General features: G+C 37.7%; 1 protein-coding gene across 2 annotated transcripts; it reads right to left on the bottom strand.

The window, feature by feature from the left end:
- Positions 1-504: 504 nt before the first annotated feature.
- TDO2 (tryptophan 2,3-dioxygenase) lies at positions 505-17,926 on the bottom strand. 2 transcript variants are annotated; one of them, XM_069013565.1, is made up of 12 exons: positions 17,877-17,926; positions 11,580-11,685; positions 10,395-10,485; positions 9,140-9,210; positions 7,430-7,557; positions 5,558-5,744; positions 4,669-4,776; positions 3,594-3,705; positions 3,412-3,469; positions 2,821-2,900; positions 2,152-2,242; positions 505-1,291 (listed from the first exon to the last, which is right to left on the bottom strand). In XM_069013565.1, the coding sequence occupies exons 1-12, from the start codon at positions 17,909-17,911 to the stop codon at positions 1,138-1,140; spliced, it is 1,221 nt and encodes a 406-aa protein (XP_068869666.1). In that variant the 5' UTR covers positions 17,912-17,926; the 3' UTR covers positions 505-1,137. The 2 variants fall into 2 exon arrangements, with proteins under 2 accessions (XP_068869666.1, XP_068869665.1); XM_069013564.1 differs by lacking the exon at positions 17,877-17,926 and adding an exon at positions 12,037-12,143.
- Positions 17,927-17,979: the final 53 nt, after the last annotated feature.

The following is a 17,979-nucleotide window of genomic DNA, read 5'->3' as shown; positions in this document are numbered from 1 at the left end:
AAGTGTGATGTTTCTTCAGGTTTTGCTACTTACTGAATTTACTTGGCTGACAACTTCAGTTGAACAAAATGTGAAGCCTTCTGTACTCTGACTGTTGTGTAGTCTGGCCTTCCCTGAGTGGCTTACAAACAACAGATAGCACACTTCCATAACTGGAAAACAATTGCCAAAGTTCCTAATGGGCATAGATAAGAGTAACGTAGTCATAGCAATATGAAACGCAGATGTGCCACCAGTGTTTTTGAGGTGCTACTACCAGGTATAAGTACCCTGAGAGGCTGGAGTAGAGAGAACTTACCAGAAATTCCAGCCTATGTGTCTTTCCAAAGGAAGCACTTAAAAAGACAAAGGTCCATTTAATGAGAAGATGACACTGCTTTATCAGTATTCTATAGCCAAAGTTGCCTTTTATTATATACCAATTTGAATAAAAAACACTTTAAATGCCTGTCATACTCTTGTTTGAACTTTATAGTTTGCTTTAGAAGAAGACTTAACAAAAGATGAGCTTTAATACTGCTTTATTTGAAATGCAAAGTACTTATAATCTGCTATTTTTATCAGTATTTCTACGTAAGGGATTTACATTCACATGTAACCCATAGATAGCAACATGATTCTTGATGTATTATAAGTTCAGGATGCTTTGGTTTCTACAGATTCAGGACCTACTCTTTTGAATCTTGTTTTTGAAACTTGTAACCCAAAATTCCTTTTGAAATTGCACTAGAGCTCAGACAACAATATTCTTCTGAACGTGATGAGACTGATTATATCCTCAACTAGACATTAGGCAAACAAGCAAATACAAAAATATGTACAAATAAGTCATGATCATAACAATTGCGTGTAATTTTATCCCTTTCTCTAGGTGTAGGCTTTAAGAAGTCAACTAAGAGTTAAATTGGTTATTAGGTTGAATTGGGGTATCATTGTACTCTTAATGTGGGCTAACTCAATACAGATTTATTTTTTCTACAAGCAATTAATTTCTTTCACAAGCCAATTACACTATTCACAAAGCTGTCATACATAAATACATATTTACATGCCCACACTCTTTGTGAGAATGGCTGGTAGCACCACTCAAGGTGAAAGTCAGGAAGTTCTATACAGCAGCCAGCCTAGAAAGGCAGGCTAGTCAGAGTCATCACTGCTGAAGTAGGAGCTGTCACAGTATTCTGCTGTGTAAAGGAATTTATGAATGGTTGGGTTCATCTTTGGTATCCAGTGTCTTGGCACTAGGAATGTTGAAAGATTGAACAAATCCACAAACACCTTGTATCTGTCACTGAAAAAGACAATCGGAACAATAATTCCATCAGCATAGAAGGCCATAATTTCTAAATCCTCAGTAATCATTCCTTCTCATGGATTTAATAAGATTCCTTGCACTAACCCTCCTGAATATTGCAGAGCAAGAATCCGGTCCTAATTTTCTAGGGCATAGCAGACTAGGCTTAAAAAGGAAGTAGGGTTCTATAGTAACATCTTTCTTCTGAGAATTCAGAGTACATAGGGTGTGATCTCTAGTAGAATTTATCTAGAAACAATCTTAACCCAACATGAAGGAAGAGTGGGAGAGCTTTCTAAAAAATACAGTGGACATTTAATTCTCACCATCAGTCTAACCATCCACTTTCTACTCTGCTCTCTCTTCCAATGGTTGTGATAGTAGTTGCTCACAGCCACACATGGTGGTTCAGTGCTCTTTGAGAACAAACCTCAAAGATGCTCCTGTAAGGAGGTTGTGCAATTAGAGGTCATGCTAGGGAGTAAAGAAACTCAGTTACACAGTAGCTGGGACTCACTTCCAGCCTGTGGCTCCTCTGTGGACTTGGGCTAGCTGGCACATAAACAATGCAGAGTTAATATTATTGCTAGCACTGTAACACCTGGACCCCTTGGCTGCAAATTATAGATGGCACTTTGCATGAGTGATCAAAAGGAATTCTTATTCCCTAGAAGGCTTGGAATTTATATATGTCACTGATAAATAAATGTACAACAACCAGGTGGAGATGGCTAGAGTTCTAGAAGAGAAGCAGCAGCCCTTTGGCCTCCAGTGAGCCATCTGAAATAAGTCTCCCAGCATTAGAGTATTTATGAACTGCATTATTGCAGGTAGCAGGGGAAACATGTTATTCCTACCTCACTGTTGAGCGCAAGTAGTGGTAGCCTGATGAGCCTCCAGTGCCAGCCTTGCTGCCAATCATTCTGTGCACCAAACAGACATGGTTATCTAAATGATACAACAGGAGAAAATGGCACATGTTCAGTGTTTAGATATAACTTAAGAGTCACATTTATTAAAGGTCATTCAGAGATCTTTACAGGGATATAGAACTATTAGGTCTTCAGCAATGCAGGATTTAATTCTGCCATTCTTCAGTCAATTAATATAAAATTATTGTTAATTCAGAATGAACATGCTAATTATTAAACATTACTGTGTTCTGTTAGTACAGAACTATACATTCGGTTATGTATGCCTAGATAGGGAAGGAGCCAGAAGGAATGTTTGCATATAAAGACATGTCATTATGACTTCTTGGGATACATTGAAAAATATATACCTGGCCTTGAAATAAGATAGTACACTTAAAGCCAGTCACACAAGTGGTAGCTATACCTGTGTATCTAATGGTCACAGAAGCAGCTCTTTATCTTTCCTCTTGGCTGAAGTACAAACCAAAAAAAAATGTCATTCCTAAAGCATGAACTCCAAGGCTCGATTCTAAGACTGGGTGTAACTCAGAGACAGAACAATTTATTTGCATCTAGAAGAGGGAGTGTCACAGTCAAAAAAGTCAAACTTACATCTCCATTTAGTCATGAGCACATCGAGATCCATAAGGGAGGTAAGAAGCTGAAAGGGAACCTGGAAACGAGGCTCCTCCCTTGGAAAATGAAAGAGAAGAGTGAGACCTCTTAGCATGTACTGTTATTTTTCAAAGTTGCATTTCACCAATGCTCAGTGACTTAAAGTATAGTTTTCCAAAATTGGTACTGAAGTATCAGTAGATATTTTAACAAATGCTTCTGCCATGTAAGTCTTGATCTGCCCCTTTTCCCTTGTACTTGGAAAAGGACTCAAAATCTTTCTAGGACATATAGAACAAGGCATTTACTAGTCACAATCTGAGAAGCAGCATCTGATCAGACAAGAACCAGCTGCCCAGAGGGGATGTGCAACCTCCATCCTTGAAGATACTCAGAACTTGGCTGAACACGGCCCTGAGCAGCCTGGTCTGACCTTCGAGCTGTATCTGACTAATCGGGGTTCCTGTGGAGGGCTGAAGTAGATTGCTTTCCACAGCCCATTCCAGCCTAACTAAACCTGGGCTGCTGTTCTTAACCTTCACCTCTCCTCCTGCCAGTCACCACCAAAGACACATCTTACAGCATTACCTGTAGAAGTAGATCATCAAGGCCCCCTTCAGTGCTTTGTAGGACAGTCGTCTCTCTCCTGCAAGATACAAGTGTCCTTAGTTTGTTGCTCATTCTCCTGCAATTTTAATGTTATTATGTGGTTATAAATAACATGTATAAAACATACAAAGTGCATATTGACATACAGTAATGCAATCTACCTTTACTGAGCAGATGTTCATGGCGTTTTTCATCGAATAATGAAAGTAATACGTCTCTCTGTTTTTGGAATTCAGACAGTAAGTCATCTTTTTCTTCTGATTCTGCCTTGGCCTTTGGTATTTAAAACAAAGACAAGTTTTAGAATTCAGTAGGGAAAATTAAGCACTTGAATGACTCATTATGCAACTTTTATTTAAATAAATACTCTGAAGTTTGCATCTTAGATGTAAGAACTGTATTTGCAAATAAGATACATGAGTCACTGTCCTTTGAAAAGTGCAATTACCAAGAAATGTACAAATAAATAGATTCCAACATAACTCAGATAAATGAATATTCAAACAAGCTGGCAATTTATCACTTATTTTGGTCTAGAGGCCTTAAAAGAATTTAATATTAATTTGTTTGAAGTCTGATTTATTTGTTTTAAAGGCAAAAAAATTACATCCTTGCAGAGCTGTGGGCAAGAAAATTGTAAATAAAAAAGTTTAGATTAAAGTTAGAAAGTCATAAACAGATATTCTCCAGAAGTTGATTAATTCTTACTATTTTTTTCATTCAAAATGAAAAAATTAAAAATGTTATTTAAAGCCACAGGTCTTAAAATATTCAGGGATTTTCTAGTCCTTTTTTTGCCAGCAGAATTCAAATGATCACATAGCAGCAAATTGCCATATACTGTTAAACAGAAATGGGCTGTTTATAGTGACAATCCATATTCACAGCTTAGGGGCCCAAACTTCATATTTACTGTGGATTGTAGATGCAAGTACTAACTAAAGGCAAAGTTAGAGTTTCAGTAGAATCAACTTCAGCCCTTCCATTGATACTAATCCATCCCTTTTGCCATCAAAATCATCCATGTAAGTCATGTTTTAAATCATTTTAGATGTCAAAAAAATATTCCTATTTCCTCAAGAATTTGCAATTTTTTCTGCTTCTTGCAGACAGAGACTGATGAAGATTAAGTGAAGTGAGTGAGAAACTGTGAGTGAGCCAAAAGTTAAATTTATGGCAGAATATCATTTTGCCAGATGTCTTTGCTTATGGGTAGTTCAAGAGTACACTCTATACCTGTATCAAGGCAAATTCCTCTTCCAGACCTTTTAAAACATTCTCTTCAAATTGTCCCCAAAAATCAAATTCTTCTGAATCGAGTCCTGGAGTTCTTTCCAGCCATGCCTTTAATAATAATAATAGTAGTAGTAATAATAATAATAATAGCAGTAGTAGTAATAATAATAGTAGTAATATATTTAAACAATAACAATGCAAGTGCATTATCCTAGAATAACAAGTTATAGCAACATAAATTATATTACTACAGCTCTGATTTAGTATCCTGTAGAAGTGCTTATTGCTAAATTCAGCATGTCCATGCAGATAATTTGCACCTGCATAATGGTGCCATACCAACCTCCCTCAGCTTCCAGATTGAACAGCCAGTGTTGGAATACAGAAGCTGTCTCATTCTAAGGATATCATTAAAACAAACTACAGGAAAACAAATCTTATTCTACATATATATATAGAGAGAGAGAGTAATATTAATGATAAATCTCAGAAGGAAGATATAGAGCCATCTATATTTTTTAACCTCTCTAATAGCCATCACTAACAGTGGGACTATTTTTAAAGTTTTCTTCCCAGAAGGGCCTACAGTCACGAAAACATGCAAATGAAACAGTACATTTACATTCTCAGTTCACACTGCCACAATGCAATTTGCCAGTTTAACAGCCAGAATTTTCAGATGAAAGGAGATGCTGTGAAAAGTCAGTTGGTTTACTAACAACTAACTCTCTCTCATGCAAAATTTGTAAAGAATCCAAAACACAATTGACACAGGATCTGCCAGCATGCTTGCTTCTCTTAAGGTAGGAGAATTGGTCGCTGACACTAATGAAGGACGTTCCTGGGAGATGGGGGGAAATGAAGCAGGCTTTAAGACAGACACTGTTACCTCCACAAGTTGCAGTAGTGTTGGTTCTTGTTCTGATTGAAGCAGTAGTTCATAATCCTGTCCCTTGAAGTTATCACGGTAATGCCTTCTGTTGTAAGGGACTCTCAGACTTTGGGGAACACCAATCTTGTTCTCTAGCAAGCGAAACTGCAGGCTCTGAAAACCTGAGGCTGGGCTTAGGTGGTATCTTTGGGAACAGAGGAAAAGAAGATACAAAAATGCAGGATGTTATTTTACAACGGTGGGTTTATCTTTTTCTCAGAAAACCCCACCCATATTTCATATTTGAAGAATATCAAACAGCTATCTCAGCATTTTTTTATATGACTGCATTTAAGAAAAGAAAAAAACCCAAGCAACTTTAATGCAACTACAATGTTTGTACAACAGTCTTATTTTCTAGTTCTATCTTGTTTGTGCATACAGAGATACATTCACACATTTGTGTTTACACTGTGTTTTAAAATGGCAGCTTTGTGCATATGATATACAGGAGGCAACGTTAGTGAATGCCATTTTTTTTCCAAACAGAACAGGCAGTTTCACACCAAATTGCTATTACAAAAATTTTCACAGCAATAAAGTGTCAACAAATGCATTTTAAAGTCTTGCTATATAGCATAATTCCTATATATTACTACATATATATGTGCAATATTATATATTGCCTTATTCTATACAGTAGAATAATGTTCAGAAAAACTTCCAGTGGGTTTTTTTGAGGCATTCATTAATGGGAGTCTTTTCGAGTTAAATCATCTGACCATGCTGAAAAACAATTACTAGTAAAAGTAAGCTGAAATCCTACATTGCTAGATAATTGTAATGCATTTTGAATAGCGACTCCAAGATTTGACAGAGACAGATCACTGATTTAATCTTATGTTTACTTATAAAATGACAGTATGTGGTTGAAAAGGTGAAGAAGTATGGATCAAAAGAGACGATTAGCCCATGGATTTCCCCTGCTGTAATGTAATGATAGATGATACAGACATTTCAAACTTTAAAAAAGTGAAGAAAAATTGTAGTTTCCTGCTCTTTTTATTAGGGAACATTTAAAGGTAGACGGAAAAGGGTTCCAAAATGCAGAAGTGGATGGGATGCTGGATGGCACTGAGGTCACCAGGCAGACAGATATGTACAAATGACACAAGCAGAAGAACAGGGAGGGCAAACAGTGGATGAAACTGTCATGCATGGTAGTGTGGTGGAAGGCTCTAGATGTAGTGAGGGAAGAGAAAGAAATGCCATGGGAGAAGTGAGACAAGCCAAAGGATCCCAGAGAATGCCTGGGCAGAAGGCAGAAGAGCTACCCACCACCCAGCCCAGCAGTACATTGAGCTGCTACTGGAGAGCAGAAATTATTGGGGAAAAAGGACAAGGGACAGCAATGCTTCCTTCAGCCACTTGAAGCCTCCAGCACTGCAGACCCAAGGAAACACCATGCAAACCAAGACACCTGAAATGCCTGTTTGATAATCTAGAGGGAGTGCATTTCTCCCACCCAAGCACGTCTATGGTTTGCCATAGAACAAGGCTTCAGCTCTGCAGTGCCAAGTTTCAACTAAATTGCTAACAGAACCATGAGCTATTTGTGTTTTTTCTGCTGTTTTAACTTTTGATTCTGAAACCAGTGAGCAGCACTCTGCCCCAAAACATCAACACTTGTACTTCTTTGCAGAACATGCTGGACTCACACTCAGGCTCAATTTCATAATTGACCCTTGCACTTTAATGTCATGTTTGCCTCTCCAAGGTGAGTTCTCAGCTTGCTGAAAAACACCAGCAGCCATGCAAAATTCACAGTCAGTTCTAAGGATGAATTACCAGCTTACTGGTGGATTACTGTGTGGAATAAGAAGTCTTTACCTGAAATCAAAGAAGTCCAATGCAGTCATAGTTTCCAAAACTGAGAATTGTTCCACAAGTAATTTCAGAATCAGTGAAATTCTGTTCATTCGAGTAATAACCTTCAGCATGTTTCTCTCATCTCTTACCTGTAGAAAAAATAAAGATCATAACCAGACAGAATGGTGTTTTCTCTAGATCCTACCTAGTTATTTCATGTCTTTTCACTGTTATACATCACTATAGTTCCCAAGTCCTTCCCATGTGAAATCCATAACAGCAAAATCTCATATGGAATAGAGCACTCTGGTTTCAACTGAAAACTGAAACTATAATTTTCACAGATTGAAATCTGTTTTTTTCTGACTGATGTTATATTACAAGTAAGCCTATCATAGAGGGATTTTTCTTTTCTATGTTTTTGACTAAAATAGAAGTCAAAGAAATTAAATTCTAAAGCAAAATAATTTATGAATTCCAGTAATTACAATATTATTGTAACTTCATATTACATAATACAAAAATTATATACTTTCTGTTATAATTACTTCCAGAATGATTTCTATTTTTGTGAAGGAACAAGCCATAAGGCAGGTATGGAATTACTTAGAAGTTGAGAAGCAGAATATCTAACAGCTACATCAGGAGAGCGCATCTAAAACATGTTCATCTGAAATGTGCAGTAGCAAGCAGAGAAGAAGAGAAAAGACTGCATCTGGTGGGAAATAGAAAATACTAAATGGAGAATACAGAAGTTCTTTTTTTGGCTAAGTTGAACACTTTGCCTGCAGAGGTGTCTGCTAAAATTTCTTTCAGTTTCAATGGGATTAAACTTCTCTCTAAAATCTGGGCATGCAACCAGGAAATATCAAACTACAAAAAATGGCAAATGATAACCATTTCTCTAATTGTTTGGCTGTGTACTTGACCTTAACATTGACATTTCAAATTCTGATTACAAGTATGGCTTCATTTTTCACAAAAATAAATATTGAAAGATTATTCTTAAGAACTGATTTTGGTCAGTTATAATTTGATAAAATGTTAAACTAAAAAGCCAATGAAATTAGGAATATGGTGGGCAACAGAGAACATTTTCATTGCACCTTGTGAAAATAAGGTTCCTGTTTTCAGTCTGGTCTAGTTTCAAATTTACTTTGTAGACACATGGTCATGATGTACTCAAGGTATTTCTCAAACTGCATGCAGTCAGTTTTTTCTGTGGTTGTAGTATCAAGTCAAGAGTTTTCCATTGTTGCCTATTGTTATAATGTGTGTTTAGCTTTGGACAAATGCAAAGAGTTCAAATGTGTAGACTTCAAAAACTGAGCAAAGGCAGAAATGACTTTTCAACATAAGAATTCTTGTGAGCCTTCTGCTTTTCAGTTTTGCCTCTGAGGCTGCTTTTTCTGCAGTAGAATATCTCCAACTTACACTTCTGCAGTTACCCAGCACTAGCAGGAGAATATGAGAGCATGGCCAATGAAATTGGCCTTGAAAGGTGATCTACACAAAAGGCAAACTTCCAGAGGAAATAAGATTTTGCTGATCAAAAATCTGTAGTAGCAGGATAGATGAGCCACTTGGCCAAATTTTACTTGGTCTTTTGATGTTGTTTCTAAAAAGAACACTTGTTGCTTTAGTAAACCCAAGTATATCAGGCTCAGAGGCAGGAAACAAGAGAAAAACGGGGCTGAATTTTCCAAAAATTAGTATTTGTTTTTAACTTACATGACCATTTTGAAAGATCACTCGCACAGAGTCCATTTCCCACAAAATCTGCTTAAACCAAAGTTCATATGCTACAACAAGAAAGACACTGTTAGCATCAACTTCAAGGTTACTTTGTTTTTTCTTCTTAGCACCAAGAAAGGAAGATTCTTGCATGTTGATTTGAAATGAATAGCCTACATTGACCTTGCTAGTGCACAAGAAGATGCTGACACATACACTTATTACTTGTTACAGTATTCTGTCCTTTACTGAAAGCTTTCCATGAAATAATCTAGAATTGAGAATATTGACAAAATTTTTAAAAATGTGTTTTTACATGTCAGATATTTGATCTACAGATTGTTCATTACAAAGCAAGGAAAGAGAAAATCCAGATCTGATACTTCAATAAAATCTAACTCCAGAGCTGCTTACAATCTGCATGTTTTCTGTCAATAACAGAAAACATCACCAGGCCAGGCTCTGGAAAACAGGCAGATATGGGCATTACAGAGTCCCTAACCAGTGTGCTGATTTCTAGACAGATTCTAGGTGGTTAAAACTGGATTGAAGTTTCAGAGAAGGCACAAAGCAACACACAAAATTTGCCCAATAAACTGCATAGCAGCCTGTTGCTTGGACAACACCAAGATTTTCACCACCTTAATTTCTCTGAGAATAAAACCATCCATACCTTGGTTTACCAAACCCAAAGGTTATACTTATTGTGGATACAAAAATGCTGTTAGTGAAAAATTTTCCTGCTCCTTTCTAAGCCTCTGAGATACTTTTCTCTCTCACGAGGATATTTGCAAAAGTTCTGTAAACTACGAACATCTGCGACCTTGTAGAACTATGTTTATGGTACAGTAGAAAAATATTTTGACAATGGATGTTTTAGGATTCTAGCCAATCACCCCAAGGGGTGGCTGGTCCTTTGTCCAATTAGACTCTGAAGAAAAAAGTCTATAACAGAGTTTGTAAAATAATTAAATAAATCAATCTTACTGCACAATTCCTGCCTGCTGGATCTTCTCCTCCTCCTCCCTATGGCTGCAGGATACAGTAATAACTTATGGCTTCACAAGCATAGAGTTGATTACAGCCTTACAAATTATATAGGAACATATACAAATATGAAAGCAGATAAAAGACAGAGCTATTGCTGTGCTAGTGTCTAAAATGAAAACAAATTGTGAGTTGCATGTGTCAGCACCAAATAACTCCCTGTGGCAAAAATGTTGGTCAACCACCACTGCACTCCTCCACTTACCTTGATGTGTCACAATGAAGAGATGTTCATCGTGGATTTTCTTCCCTTTCTTCTCACTCTCAAGTTCTTGAGCATTCAATATTTTGTCCAGCTTAAAAATAAAGGTAAGACTGTTCTGTAAAGCTCTCAATTCTACTATTAGCAATGGTAGTACTACTGTGTACAGCTAATTTTTAAGGATAATATTTTTTAAATATACACAAACAGACATCACACTCTAGGTTATATGAGAAGTTTGACTAAATTGTCTCAGGTATGACTTTTACTTTTTAACTTAAAAAACATCTTGGCTAAAATGGAACATTTAGGTACCTCAAGTAATAAAGTTTTGAAAATAATTTTAAGGGTATTTTTAGTTATCTATCTATCTATCTATATAAATATATGTATAAATAGAGAAAAAAATATCCAGCATGCTTTCCAGATTTTAGGTCTATACTGTTGTGTCCCATGAAAACAGAGTTCCTATAGTAAAATTCTGAGTAACTGTACAATAACATCTGCATAAGAGCTCTGCTTTGAGGGTGTAGAATTTCAGTTCTGACATTACTAATTTTTTTTTTCTTAGTCAAATTTACAATTTAATCATACCTGTTTTCAAATAAATCTTTGCAAGATTCCAAACAGTATATCAACAAATCAGTTCACAATTATAGAGTTATTCCCTTCACTTCAGTTCATGCTGTCAGAAAAAAAAAGAAAATCTGGATTCTTTTTTACCTATGGCATTTTATTTTTACTTATTTCTTAATTACTTCTAGTTTTTGCAGATTTTGTTTGGGGTTTTTTATATCACCCCTTTGTCATCATACCACCTCCTAGATTTCTGAAATATACTTTTCCAGTCAAGGATTCTGGACTTTCAAGGAAGTTGCACACAGCCTGCTGACATGCAGAAATTGCTGAGTGATGATTGCCAGACCAAAGAAAGCTTTTTGTGGTGTGTCACTTTACAGTTTAGGCTTTCCAATATGGATAATTCCCTACCAACACCATCTTCCTGGCAGTCTGAGAAGCCTTTCCCACAGTCCACCTTGAGGTCCCAGCTGAGGTGGGCACCTGTGACTGTAACACCTGGAGACCTATCTTAGCAACTAGCTGACTGTGGGGAGAAGTGTCAAACACATGTTCTGCCTCAAGTTACAAGAGCAACCAGGACAGCAAACATGAAATCCTTAAACTTACTTGTAGGTATTCTCCATAGATAAGCCCACCTTTGCTGGCTTTATTTATTCCTTCTTGAGACTTGTCGTCATTCTCATCTTCCAAAGACAGCTTGTTAAAATTAAATCTAAGAAGAAAATGAAGTAAATATGTAAACTATTTAATTAAAGAATTATGAATATACCTTTTTGCTAACAGATCCATCGACAATTCAAATGATGCTTTCTTTTGATAAACAGAAGCAGTAAAGCAGGCTTTTGATAAAAACTGAAATTCCTCTTGTCACAGTAACAGCTGGGAGCATCACATCTAGATCATCAAATAACATGTCCTTGTATGATCTCTAGTCATTTAGCAATAGCTACAGCTGTCTATTTGTTGATAATTAGTAATTCCTCTCTGGAATTTCTTATTTTGCACTAACACAATACCATTTGAATTGAATGTATAAAGCAAAACACAGAGAGGAAGTACTCACAGGTAATTCTTCCCCGCAAAGGGGCAACCAGTCATGATTTCAGGATCCAAACTCACTGAGCTGTGCGCCGGGGAATATACTCTGTTAGTGTTCCCAAACCTGCTGCAGCTCCCTTATATATAACCTTATCTCATTGCCAAGGCCAGCCCCCAAATTCCCCTCCTTAGCCCCCAGCCCATCCCCATTATTCAATAATTACAGAAACTATCACAACACAAAGGTCAGGAAGTTCATGTGTCATTGGCTCTCCAGGACTGTGTTTTTCTCTGCCAGTTAAAAAATGAATGGATGACATGCTTCATCTTATGGTACAAGCCTTTTTGTGCTTTTTACTGCAAGGTTTCCACCAGTTGCTTCTTTGGGGGCAGGTGTAAGGTATAGTGTGTAAGGTGTAAGTCAATGAGAGGCCTGTGTGTGATAAAAAGGCATTTTTATATGTCTGAATTTAATAAATTCAGGAATTGTTAAAGTAGGTTTTTAACCTACAGCCTTTTGTATCAGGATACTATTAAGTTTAAAAACTCAAACACGTGGAAAGGGGAAAGGAGGAGGGGAAGGGGAAAAACATATTTCTGTGGCAGACTAAATAGGGCTTATTCAAAGAGATTTCAAGTAATACATATAATTTTTAAAATGTACACAGATTAAGTAAAGAACTAAAAGCTTCATGTACCTCTCAGGATGGTTTTCCAGTTATTTAATTCATAATAATTTCTTAATTTTATCTCCTTGCACAGAAGTTTCTCTCTCATTTATTGACAAATGTTACTCAATTCTATCTGGTCATCAGCTTAACACACAATGAAGTAACATGTAACTAGCATCCACTTCTTTTCTGCCTGCCAGCCCTTTCTGAAAAAAAAAAAAAAAAGTTAATGCTCAATTTCACTGCAAACAAAACCACAGGACCTCTGCGACCCTGGATCATTTGCTCTCTGCAAGATTTATTCTGCTTTGTGGTCTCTGTGTGGTGGTCTCAACTGTTCCAGTCACTTAAGAGTAGTTTGCTCATTAAGAAATGCATATGTAGGCTGTGTGGGTGATGGGATGGATACCCTATTCAGCCAGATGTCATTTGTCAGGCTTTAGACATATCAGCTTAAAATTAAGTTGAGCCCCAAGAAAAGGAGGACTTCACTGAAGTAAGCCACCAAGTAAGGTCAAGGAGCTCTTCATGATGTAAAACCTGACAGAGGAAAATAATCCTCTCCTCACACACACCTACACGTGCTCAGCAATGCAGACAACTAGAGATGAAAGTGAAGACATCAGGAATTAGATGTTGAAAACTGCTTTTCACATATTTGCACTCAAACAGCTTGATTTACAAATGTAGAAATCTTGCACATCCATAGATCTCAAAGGCATGGATAAGGGAGGTTTATATTGTCATTTCTGTATATCTTCACCCAAAACATCCAGACTGAGCCTACATAATGAAATCAAGCTCTCTCTTTTCTCATGGCAGAAACAAAGAAAGAGTGTGAAACTAGTAAAAATAAGGACAGTTGGAAAATACTGAATATTTAACCTGAATATGTTAATGTGTGTTTTCTTGTTCAGTTTTATTTTCGTCTGTGGAACACAGAGAGTAATAAACTTCCAGTGCAATGATCTCTGACTGGCAACCTTTACATTGCCTACCCAGTAGGCAAAGGACTTTGAAGTTTCAGAGCCCTTTTACACTCCGTGCTTAACAAAACATTAACTCCTTATTTAGGAGGTAATAGTACCATAAGTTCATTCAGGGTTAGCAAACTCACTTGAAATCTAGCTGGGGATACTGTCTTACCAAGAGCCAGACAAACTCCTGTCTTGGGGTGACTTTATGATGTGTATCCCCTATCGCTGCCCCATGCCCAGGAATTCATTTTGTGCCTTTCTATGCCTTTAAACTGAGCCTGAGAGGGGGAAGGAAAAACTGAGCAAAACTTTTTCAAAGCAGTTTGCAGCTTGTTCAAGGTCACACAGAGAGAGACACTTTTTTTTTTTTTCAGCTGTGGCAGGGGAGCAGGAGAGAGGGGAAGCACCCAGCTTTTTTTTCTCTCCAGCCAGCTTTCGGCAGCTTTTTTTTCCTCAGCTCCTTTTCCTTCGGAGAGTTGAACCTTTGTTTTCCTGGGACTTAGGTTTTTCTTTTTCTTTTCTCTGCTGGACTGTTTCAACATCAGAATACATTGGGAGGACTTTCCACCGAGGCCTTGGCCCTGGAGGTGGGCCCACCACCCCGTCCCAGCTCCAAGGAGGGGGAGAGAGAGATCTACGGAAGGACTCTGAAATTTCCCCAGGTTTTCTCTCTACAGCGAGAGGTTTCATTATTTAGCATCATTATCACTTTTCCTGTGTGTTTGTTAAATAAACAGTTTTTATCTCTTTCACTTTCCTTCGAGGAAAAAGGTTTTTTTCCTGAACCTGGGCAGGGAGGGGTGGTTATAGCCTGCCTTCTCTCAAAGGATGTATTTCTAAATTTGACCAAACCAGCACAACTCCCCTTCCAATTCAGCAACAGACAAGCTTCAGTAAATCAAATAAATGGGTGAGACAAGAGCAATTTAGAAAGTTTTTTCCAGTGTTTCCAACATTTCAAATTCCTTGTTTAAGGACCTCATAGCTGATTGGTCCCGAAGCTGTAAAAGACCAATTCCTGAACAACTGGGTAATATTATGGATAATATTTGCAACCATTCATTTAAAAAAGTTTAATCTCTCACTACCTGAATTCAGATCTCTAACCATTGCAACTACAACACATTTCAAACTCTCTAAGATCAGTGGAAAAGATGTCTTGATGAGAACTTGAAAACCCCTGAAATAAAACCATAGACAATACAGATCATTCATTCACCTTACTGGCTGCCTTCATCTCATCTCAGTAAGGCTCCAAAGTGTGTGATGAGCTTGGTAGCAAAATAATTTCTTTAAGTGACTTGTATGACCTGATTATGAAACTGTCTGCTAGCAGTGTAGATGATAGCACAGGTTACAAGAGCCCTCAGGTTTGGATCAGCTCAGAGCCTTGAACTTTGGCATGGCTACAGATACCCTTAGAAACAAATGTGCTTCTGCCATGCTGCTCAAATTTGGGCCTCTCAGTAGGGACCTGATTTTTATTTGAGCAGCCTTCATATCCTAACACAGATTTTATAGCCACTTTGTCATCTCTCTCTACTAGCATAATCATAAACAAGTCTTGATGAAAAAAGCTCTCCAATGTGAATATATATGTGAAAGCAAAACATAACCTTAATTTTAAATGATGGTATTGCTTTTTTTCTCAAAATGTACCTTCATTTCCCTTTTTCATGTTGAACACTCATAACCACAAAGAAGCAGCTCTAACCACACACATAACTTGCTGTTCACGCTGCAAATGACTGAGCAAGGCTGTGAAAACCAAGAGTATATGTGCCCTTGAGCTTTTATTTAGTTATTTATTTACTTTTAATGCTTGAAAGTCAGATTAAAGGCCTTTTTTTCATCACAGAGGACTCTAACCTTCAGCAGACAGTGAGAATGTTCTGTTTTGTGACTGGGCTGAACACAAGACAAGCAGTTACATACAGCAGAAAAAAAAATCCCCACAGCTTCCCAGAACTGCTCTTTGTGGCGTTCGAATGAACTGTCACAGCCTTCGTGACCAAGCATGGGAATTGTTAGGCACCCTTCTTAATCCACCCCTGCCCCACTTCTGTTTACCTCCCCTACCCCAGGTGGATGTAGGGTGGCTGGACTGGCTGCAATAGGGTTGCAGAACAGAGACAAACTGAACTTACTTGGACTGAGAGAAGTGGTTCATACGGGCAAAAAAGGAGCCTCTCTCTAGCCTGGCCAGGGGGAGGTTTGAGGTAAGGCAGAGGTGGCCTGCAGCATGATTTACGGATACAGCCAGAGCCACGGGTCTGCGTGTTCTCACTGTGGGGCTCTCTGTCTGAAACATTATGTTCTGATGAGGGCAGGTAAGCAAGACTGACCTCCTATGTACTGTCATGAATCCAATCAAAGTGTGAATTGGAAGTGACCTGTTCACCCAAGCCAAATCTCAAGTTTTTCTACATAAAATCACTTATGGAGAAGAAAAAATGCACACAAAAGTGGTTTGGACAGTGCTACCCATTCTACTACTCAAACTCTCATTCTGATTACAAAATCATCACAGATCAATTTGTTTGTCTAGTGTTTGCTAACTTGAAGAGCTCAGAGAACTTCTGACTACAAATGACGTTTGAAACTTCCCAACACTCTTGTCCAACAATTGCAGACTAGGAGCCACCCAGCACACATGGTTTCTACCTATGTAACAATGCCTGCAGTGAGTCAAAGATCCAAGTAGGTCATGCCATGCTGAAAAGTTTCAGACAGAAAGTAAAGGATGTCTTGGGAAGAGCTATTAGAACAAAAGAAACAAATATTAAAATACAAAAGAAAACACCATCAACAAAAAACCCCAAAACAAGCAAAAAAGCCTTTGAAAAACTAAAAAGGAAGCTTACTATGCAATAATCTCCCCAGCATATTCATCTAACTTTCCAAAGTTGATAGTCCAGGACTTCCCAAGAGGCTTGTGTCCTTACACTTAATAATCTTTTTGTGGATTCTGTGAATCCACAGCCTGCAGCAATGACTTCTATAACTGAAGCATGTATCACATGAAAGAATATTTCCCTGTACAAGTTTCAAACTTCCTGACAAATAATCACATAATTTTCATTTCTGTTTATTACTAAGTCATGGCTAATGAGAAATAGGTGCATTAGAACTTCGTAGTCCCAGTCACCCTGTTCTGCACTTGTGCAGATTCTACTGTGATCTTTGTAAGATGAAATACTCAAAACAAAAATATATCTTCTTTGTATAGATGTTGCATTGTTAATTTCATAAAATTACAGTGATGAAATAATTTGGACAACCAACACAGAACTATAATAGTGACAGGCAATACAGCTGCTACGGTTTTGGTTGACAAGGTGCAACTCAAATTGCAGATGTGAAGCCCCCAGTGTCCTAAGCCAGAACTTCACTGTTTCAGCTACTCTGCCAGCACTGAACAAAAATCACTTCCTCATCCAATTTAATAACAAAACGAGAGATAGACAGGTGAATAAAGACGCATGAAAGGAAGGTGAAGAGCAGAAGATAAACTTGGCACCAAAATGTGTCCTCTGCTGAAATGAGTGTTTTGTGATTTTCAAAACTGGACTTGCTATCTAACTAGCATTTGAAATTAACAGTTGGTTTTAAGAAAACTAAAATTTGGTGACTCCAGGCTAAAACAAACAAGCCTAAAGTTGATGCAATATTAATAATCCAATCAGACATTTGTACCTGGGGGAGGAACAGAGTTCAAGGTCTTGCAAACTACAAACAAAGAGATGAGATAGTGCTGGAAAGATTATTTTTTTTCTTTTTAAATATTGCATTTGTTCAAATTCTTAAACACAAAGAACTGTATCATCACTTCCCAGCATACTTTTAACTTCCATCTATGTTTCACACATCCCAGAACAACCTTCCCCCCCGCTGTCTCTCATTTGTGGCTCAGCAGAATGCAGTAGTATTTCTTTCACATGCTGATAATTTCTGACTGATAGTTATTCCCCGAGTATGGAGAAAATGTTCTTTCACTTCTATTGTCCAAACACCCTCTTTTAATCAATGTAAATGTATCAATGCCAGCCAGAACTATAAACTTAGGAGAAACAACATACCTTGAACACACACCACAGCATTGTCCCAAGGCAAACCTACCCTCTATTAATGCCTTGCAGCCATACATTGCAGGGTGCAATTCTTTAGTACAGGAAGGCTGTTGTTCTTCCCCTCCTGAACATCCCAGTCCTGGTTACCTGTCAGATCCAGTGAAGCACAAACCTGGAACCATAAGATACTCCTATGCCTCCACGTGGCTCAGTTCATGCTGCTGTTTACTCCATGGTACAGCTGTCTGGC

The sequence above is a fragment of the Aphelocoma coerulescens genome, chromosome 4 (assembly GCF_041296385.1).
Source record: "Aphelocoma coerulescens isolate FSJ_1873_10779 chromosome 4, UR_Acoe_1.0, whole genome shotgun sequence".
In the NCBI taxonomy this organism is placed as follows: Eukaryota; Metazoa; Chordata; class Aves; order Passeriformes; family Corvidae; genus Aphelocoma; species Aphelocoma coerulescens.
Note: the sequence above shows the minus strand (reverse complement) of the source record. Positions and strands in the feature narration are given on the sequence as shown.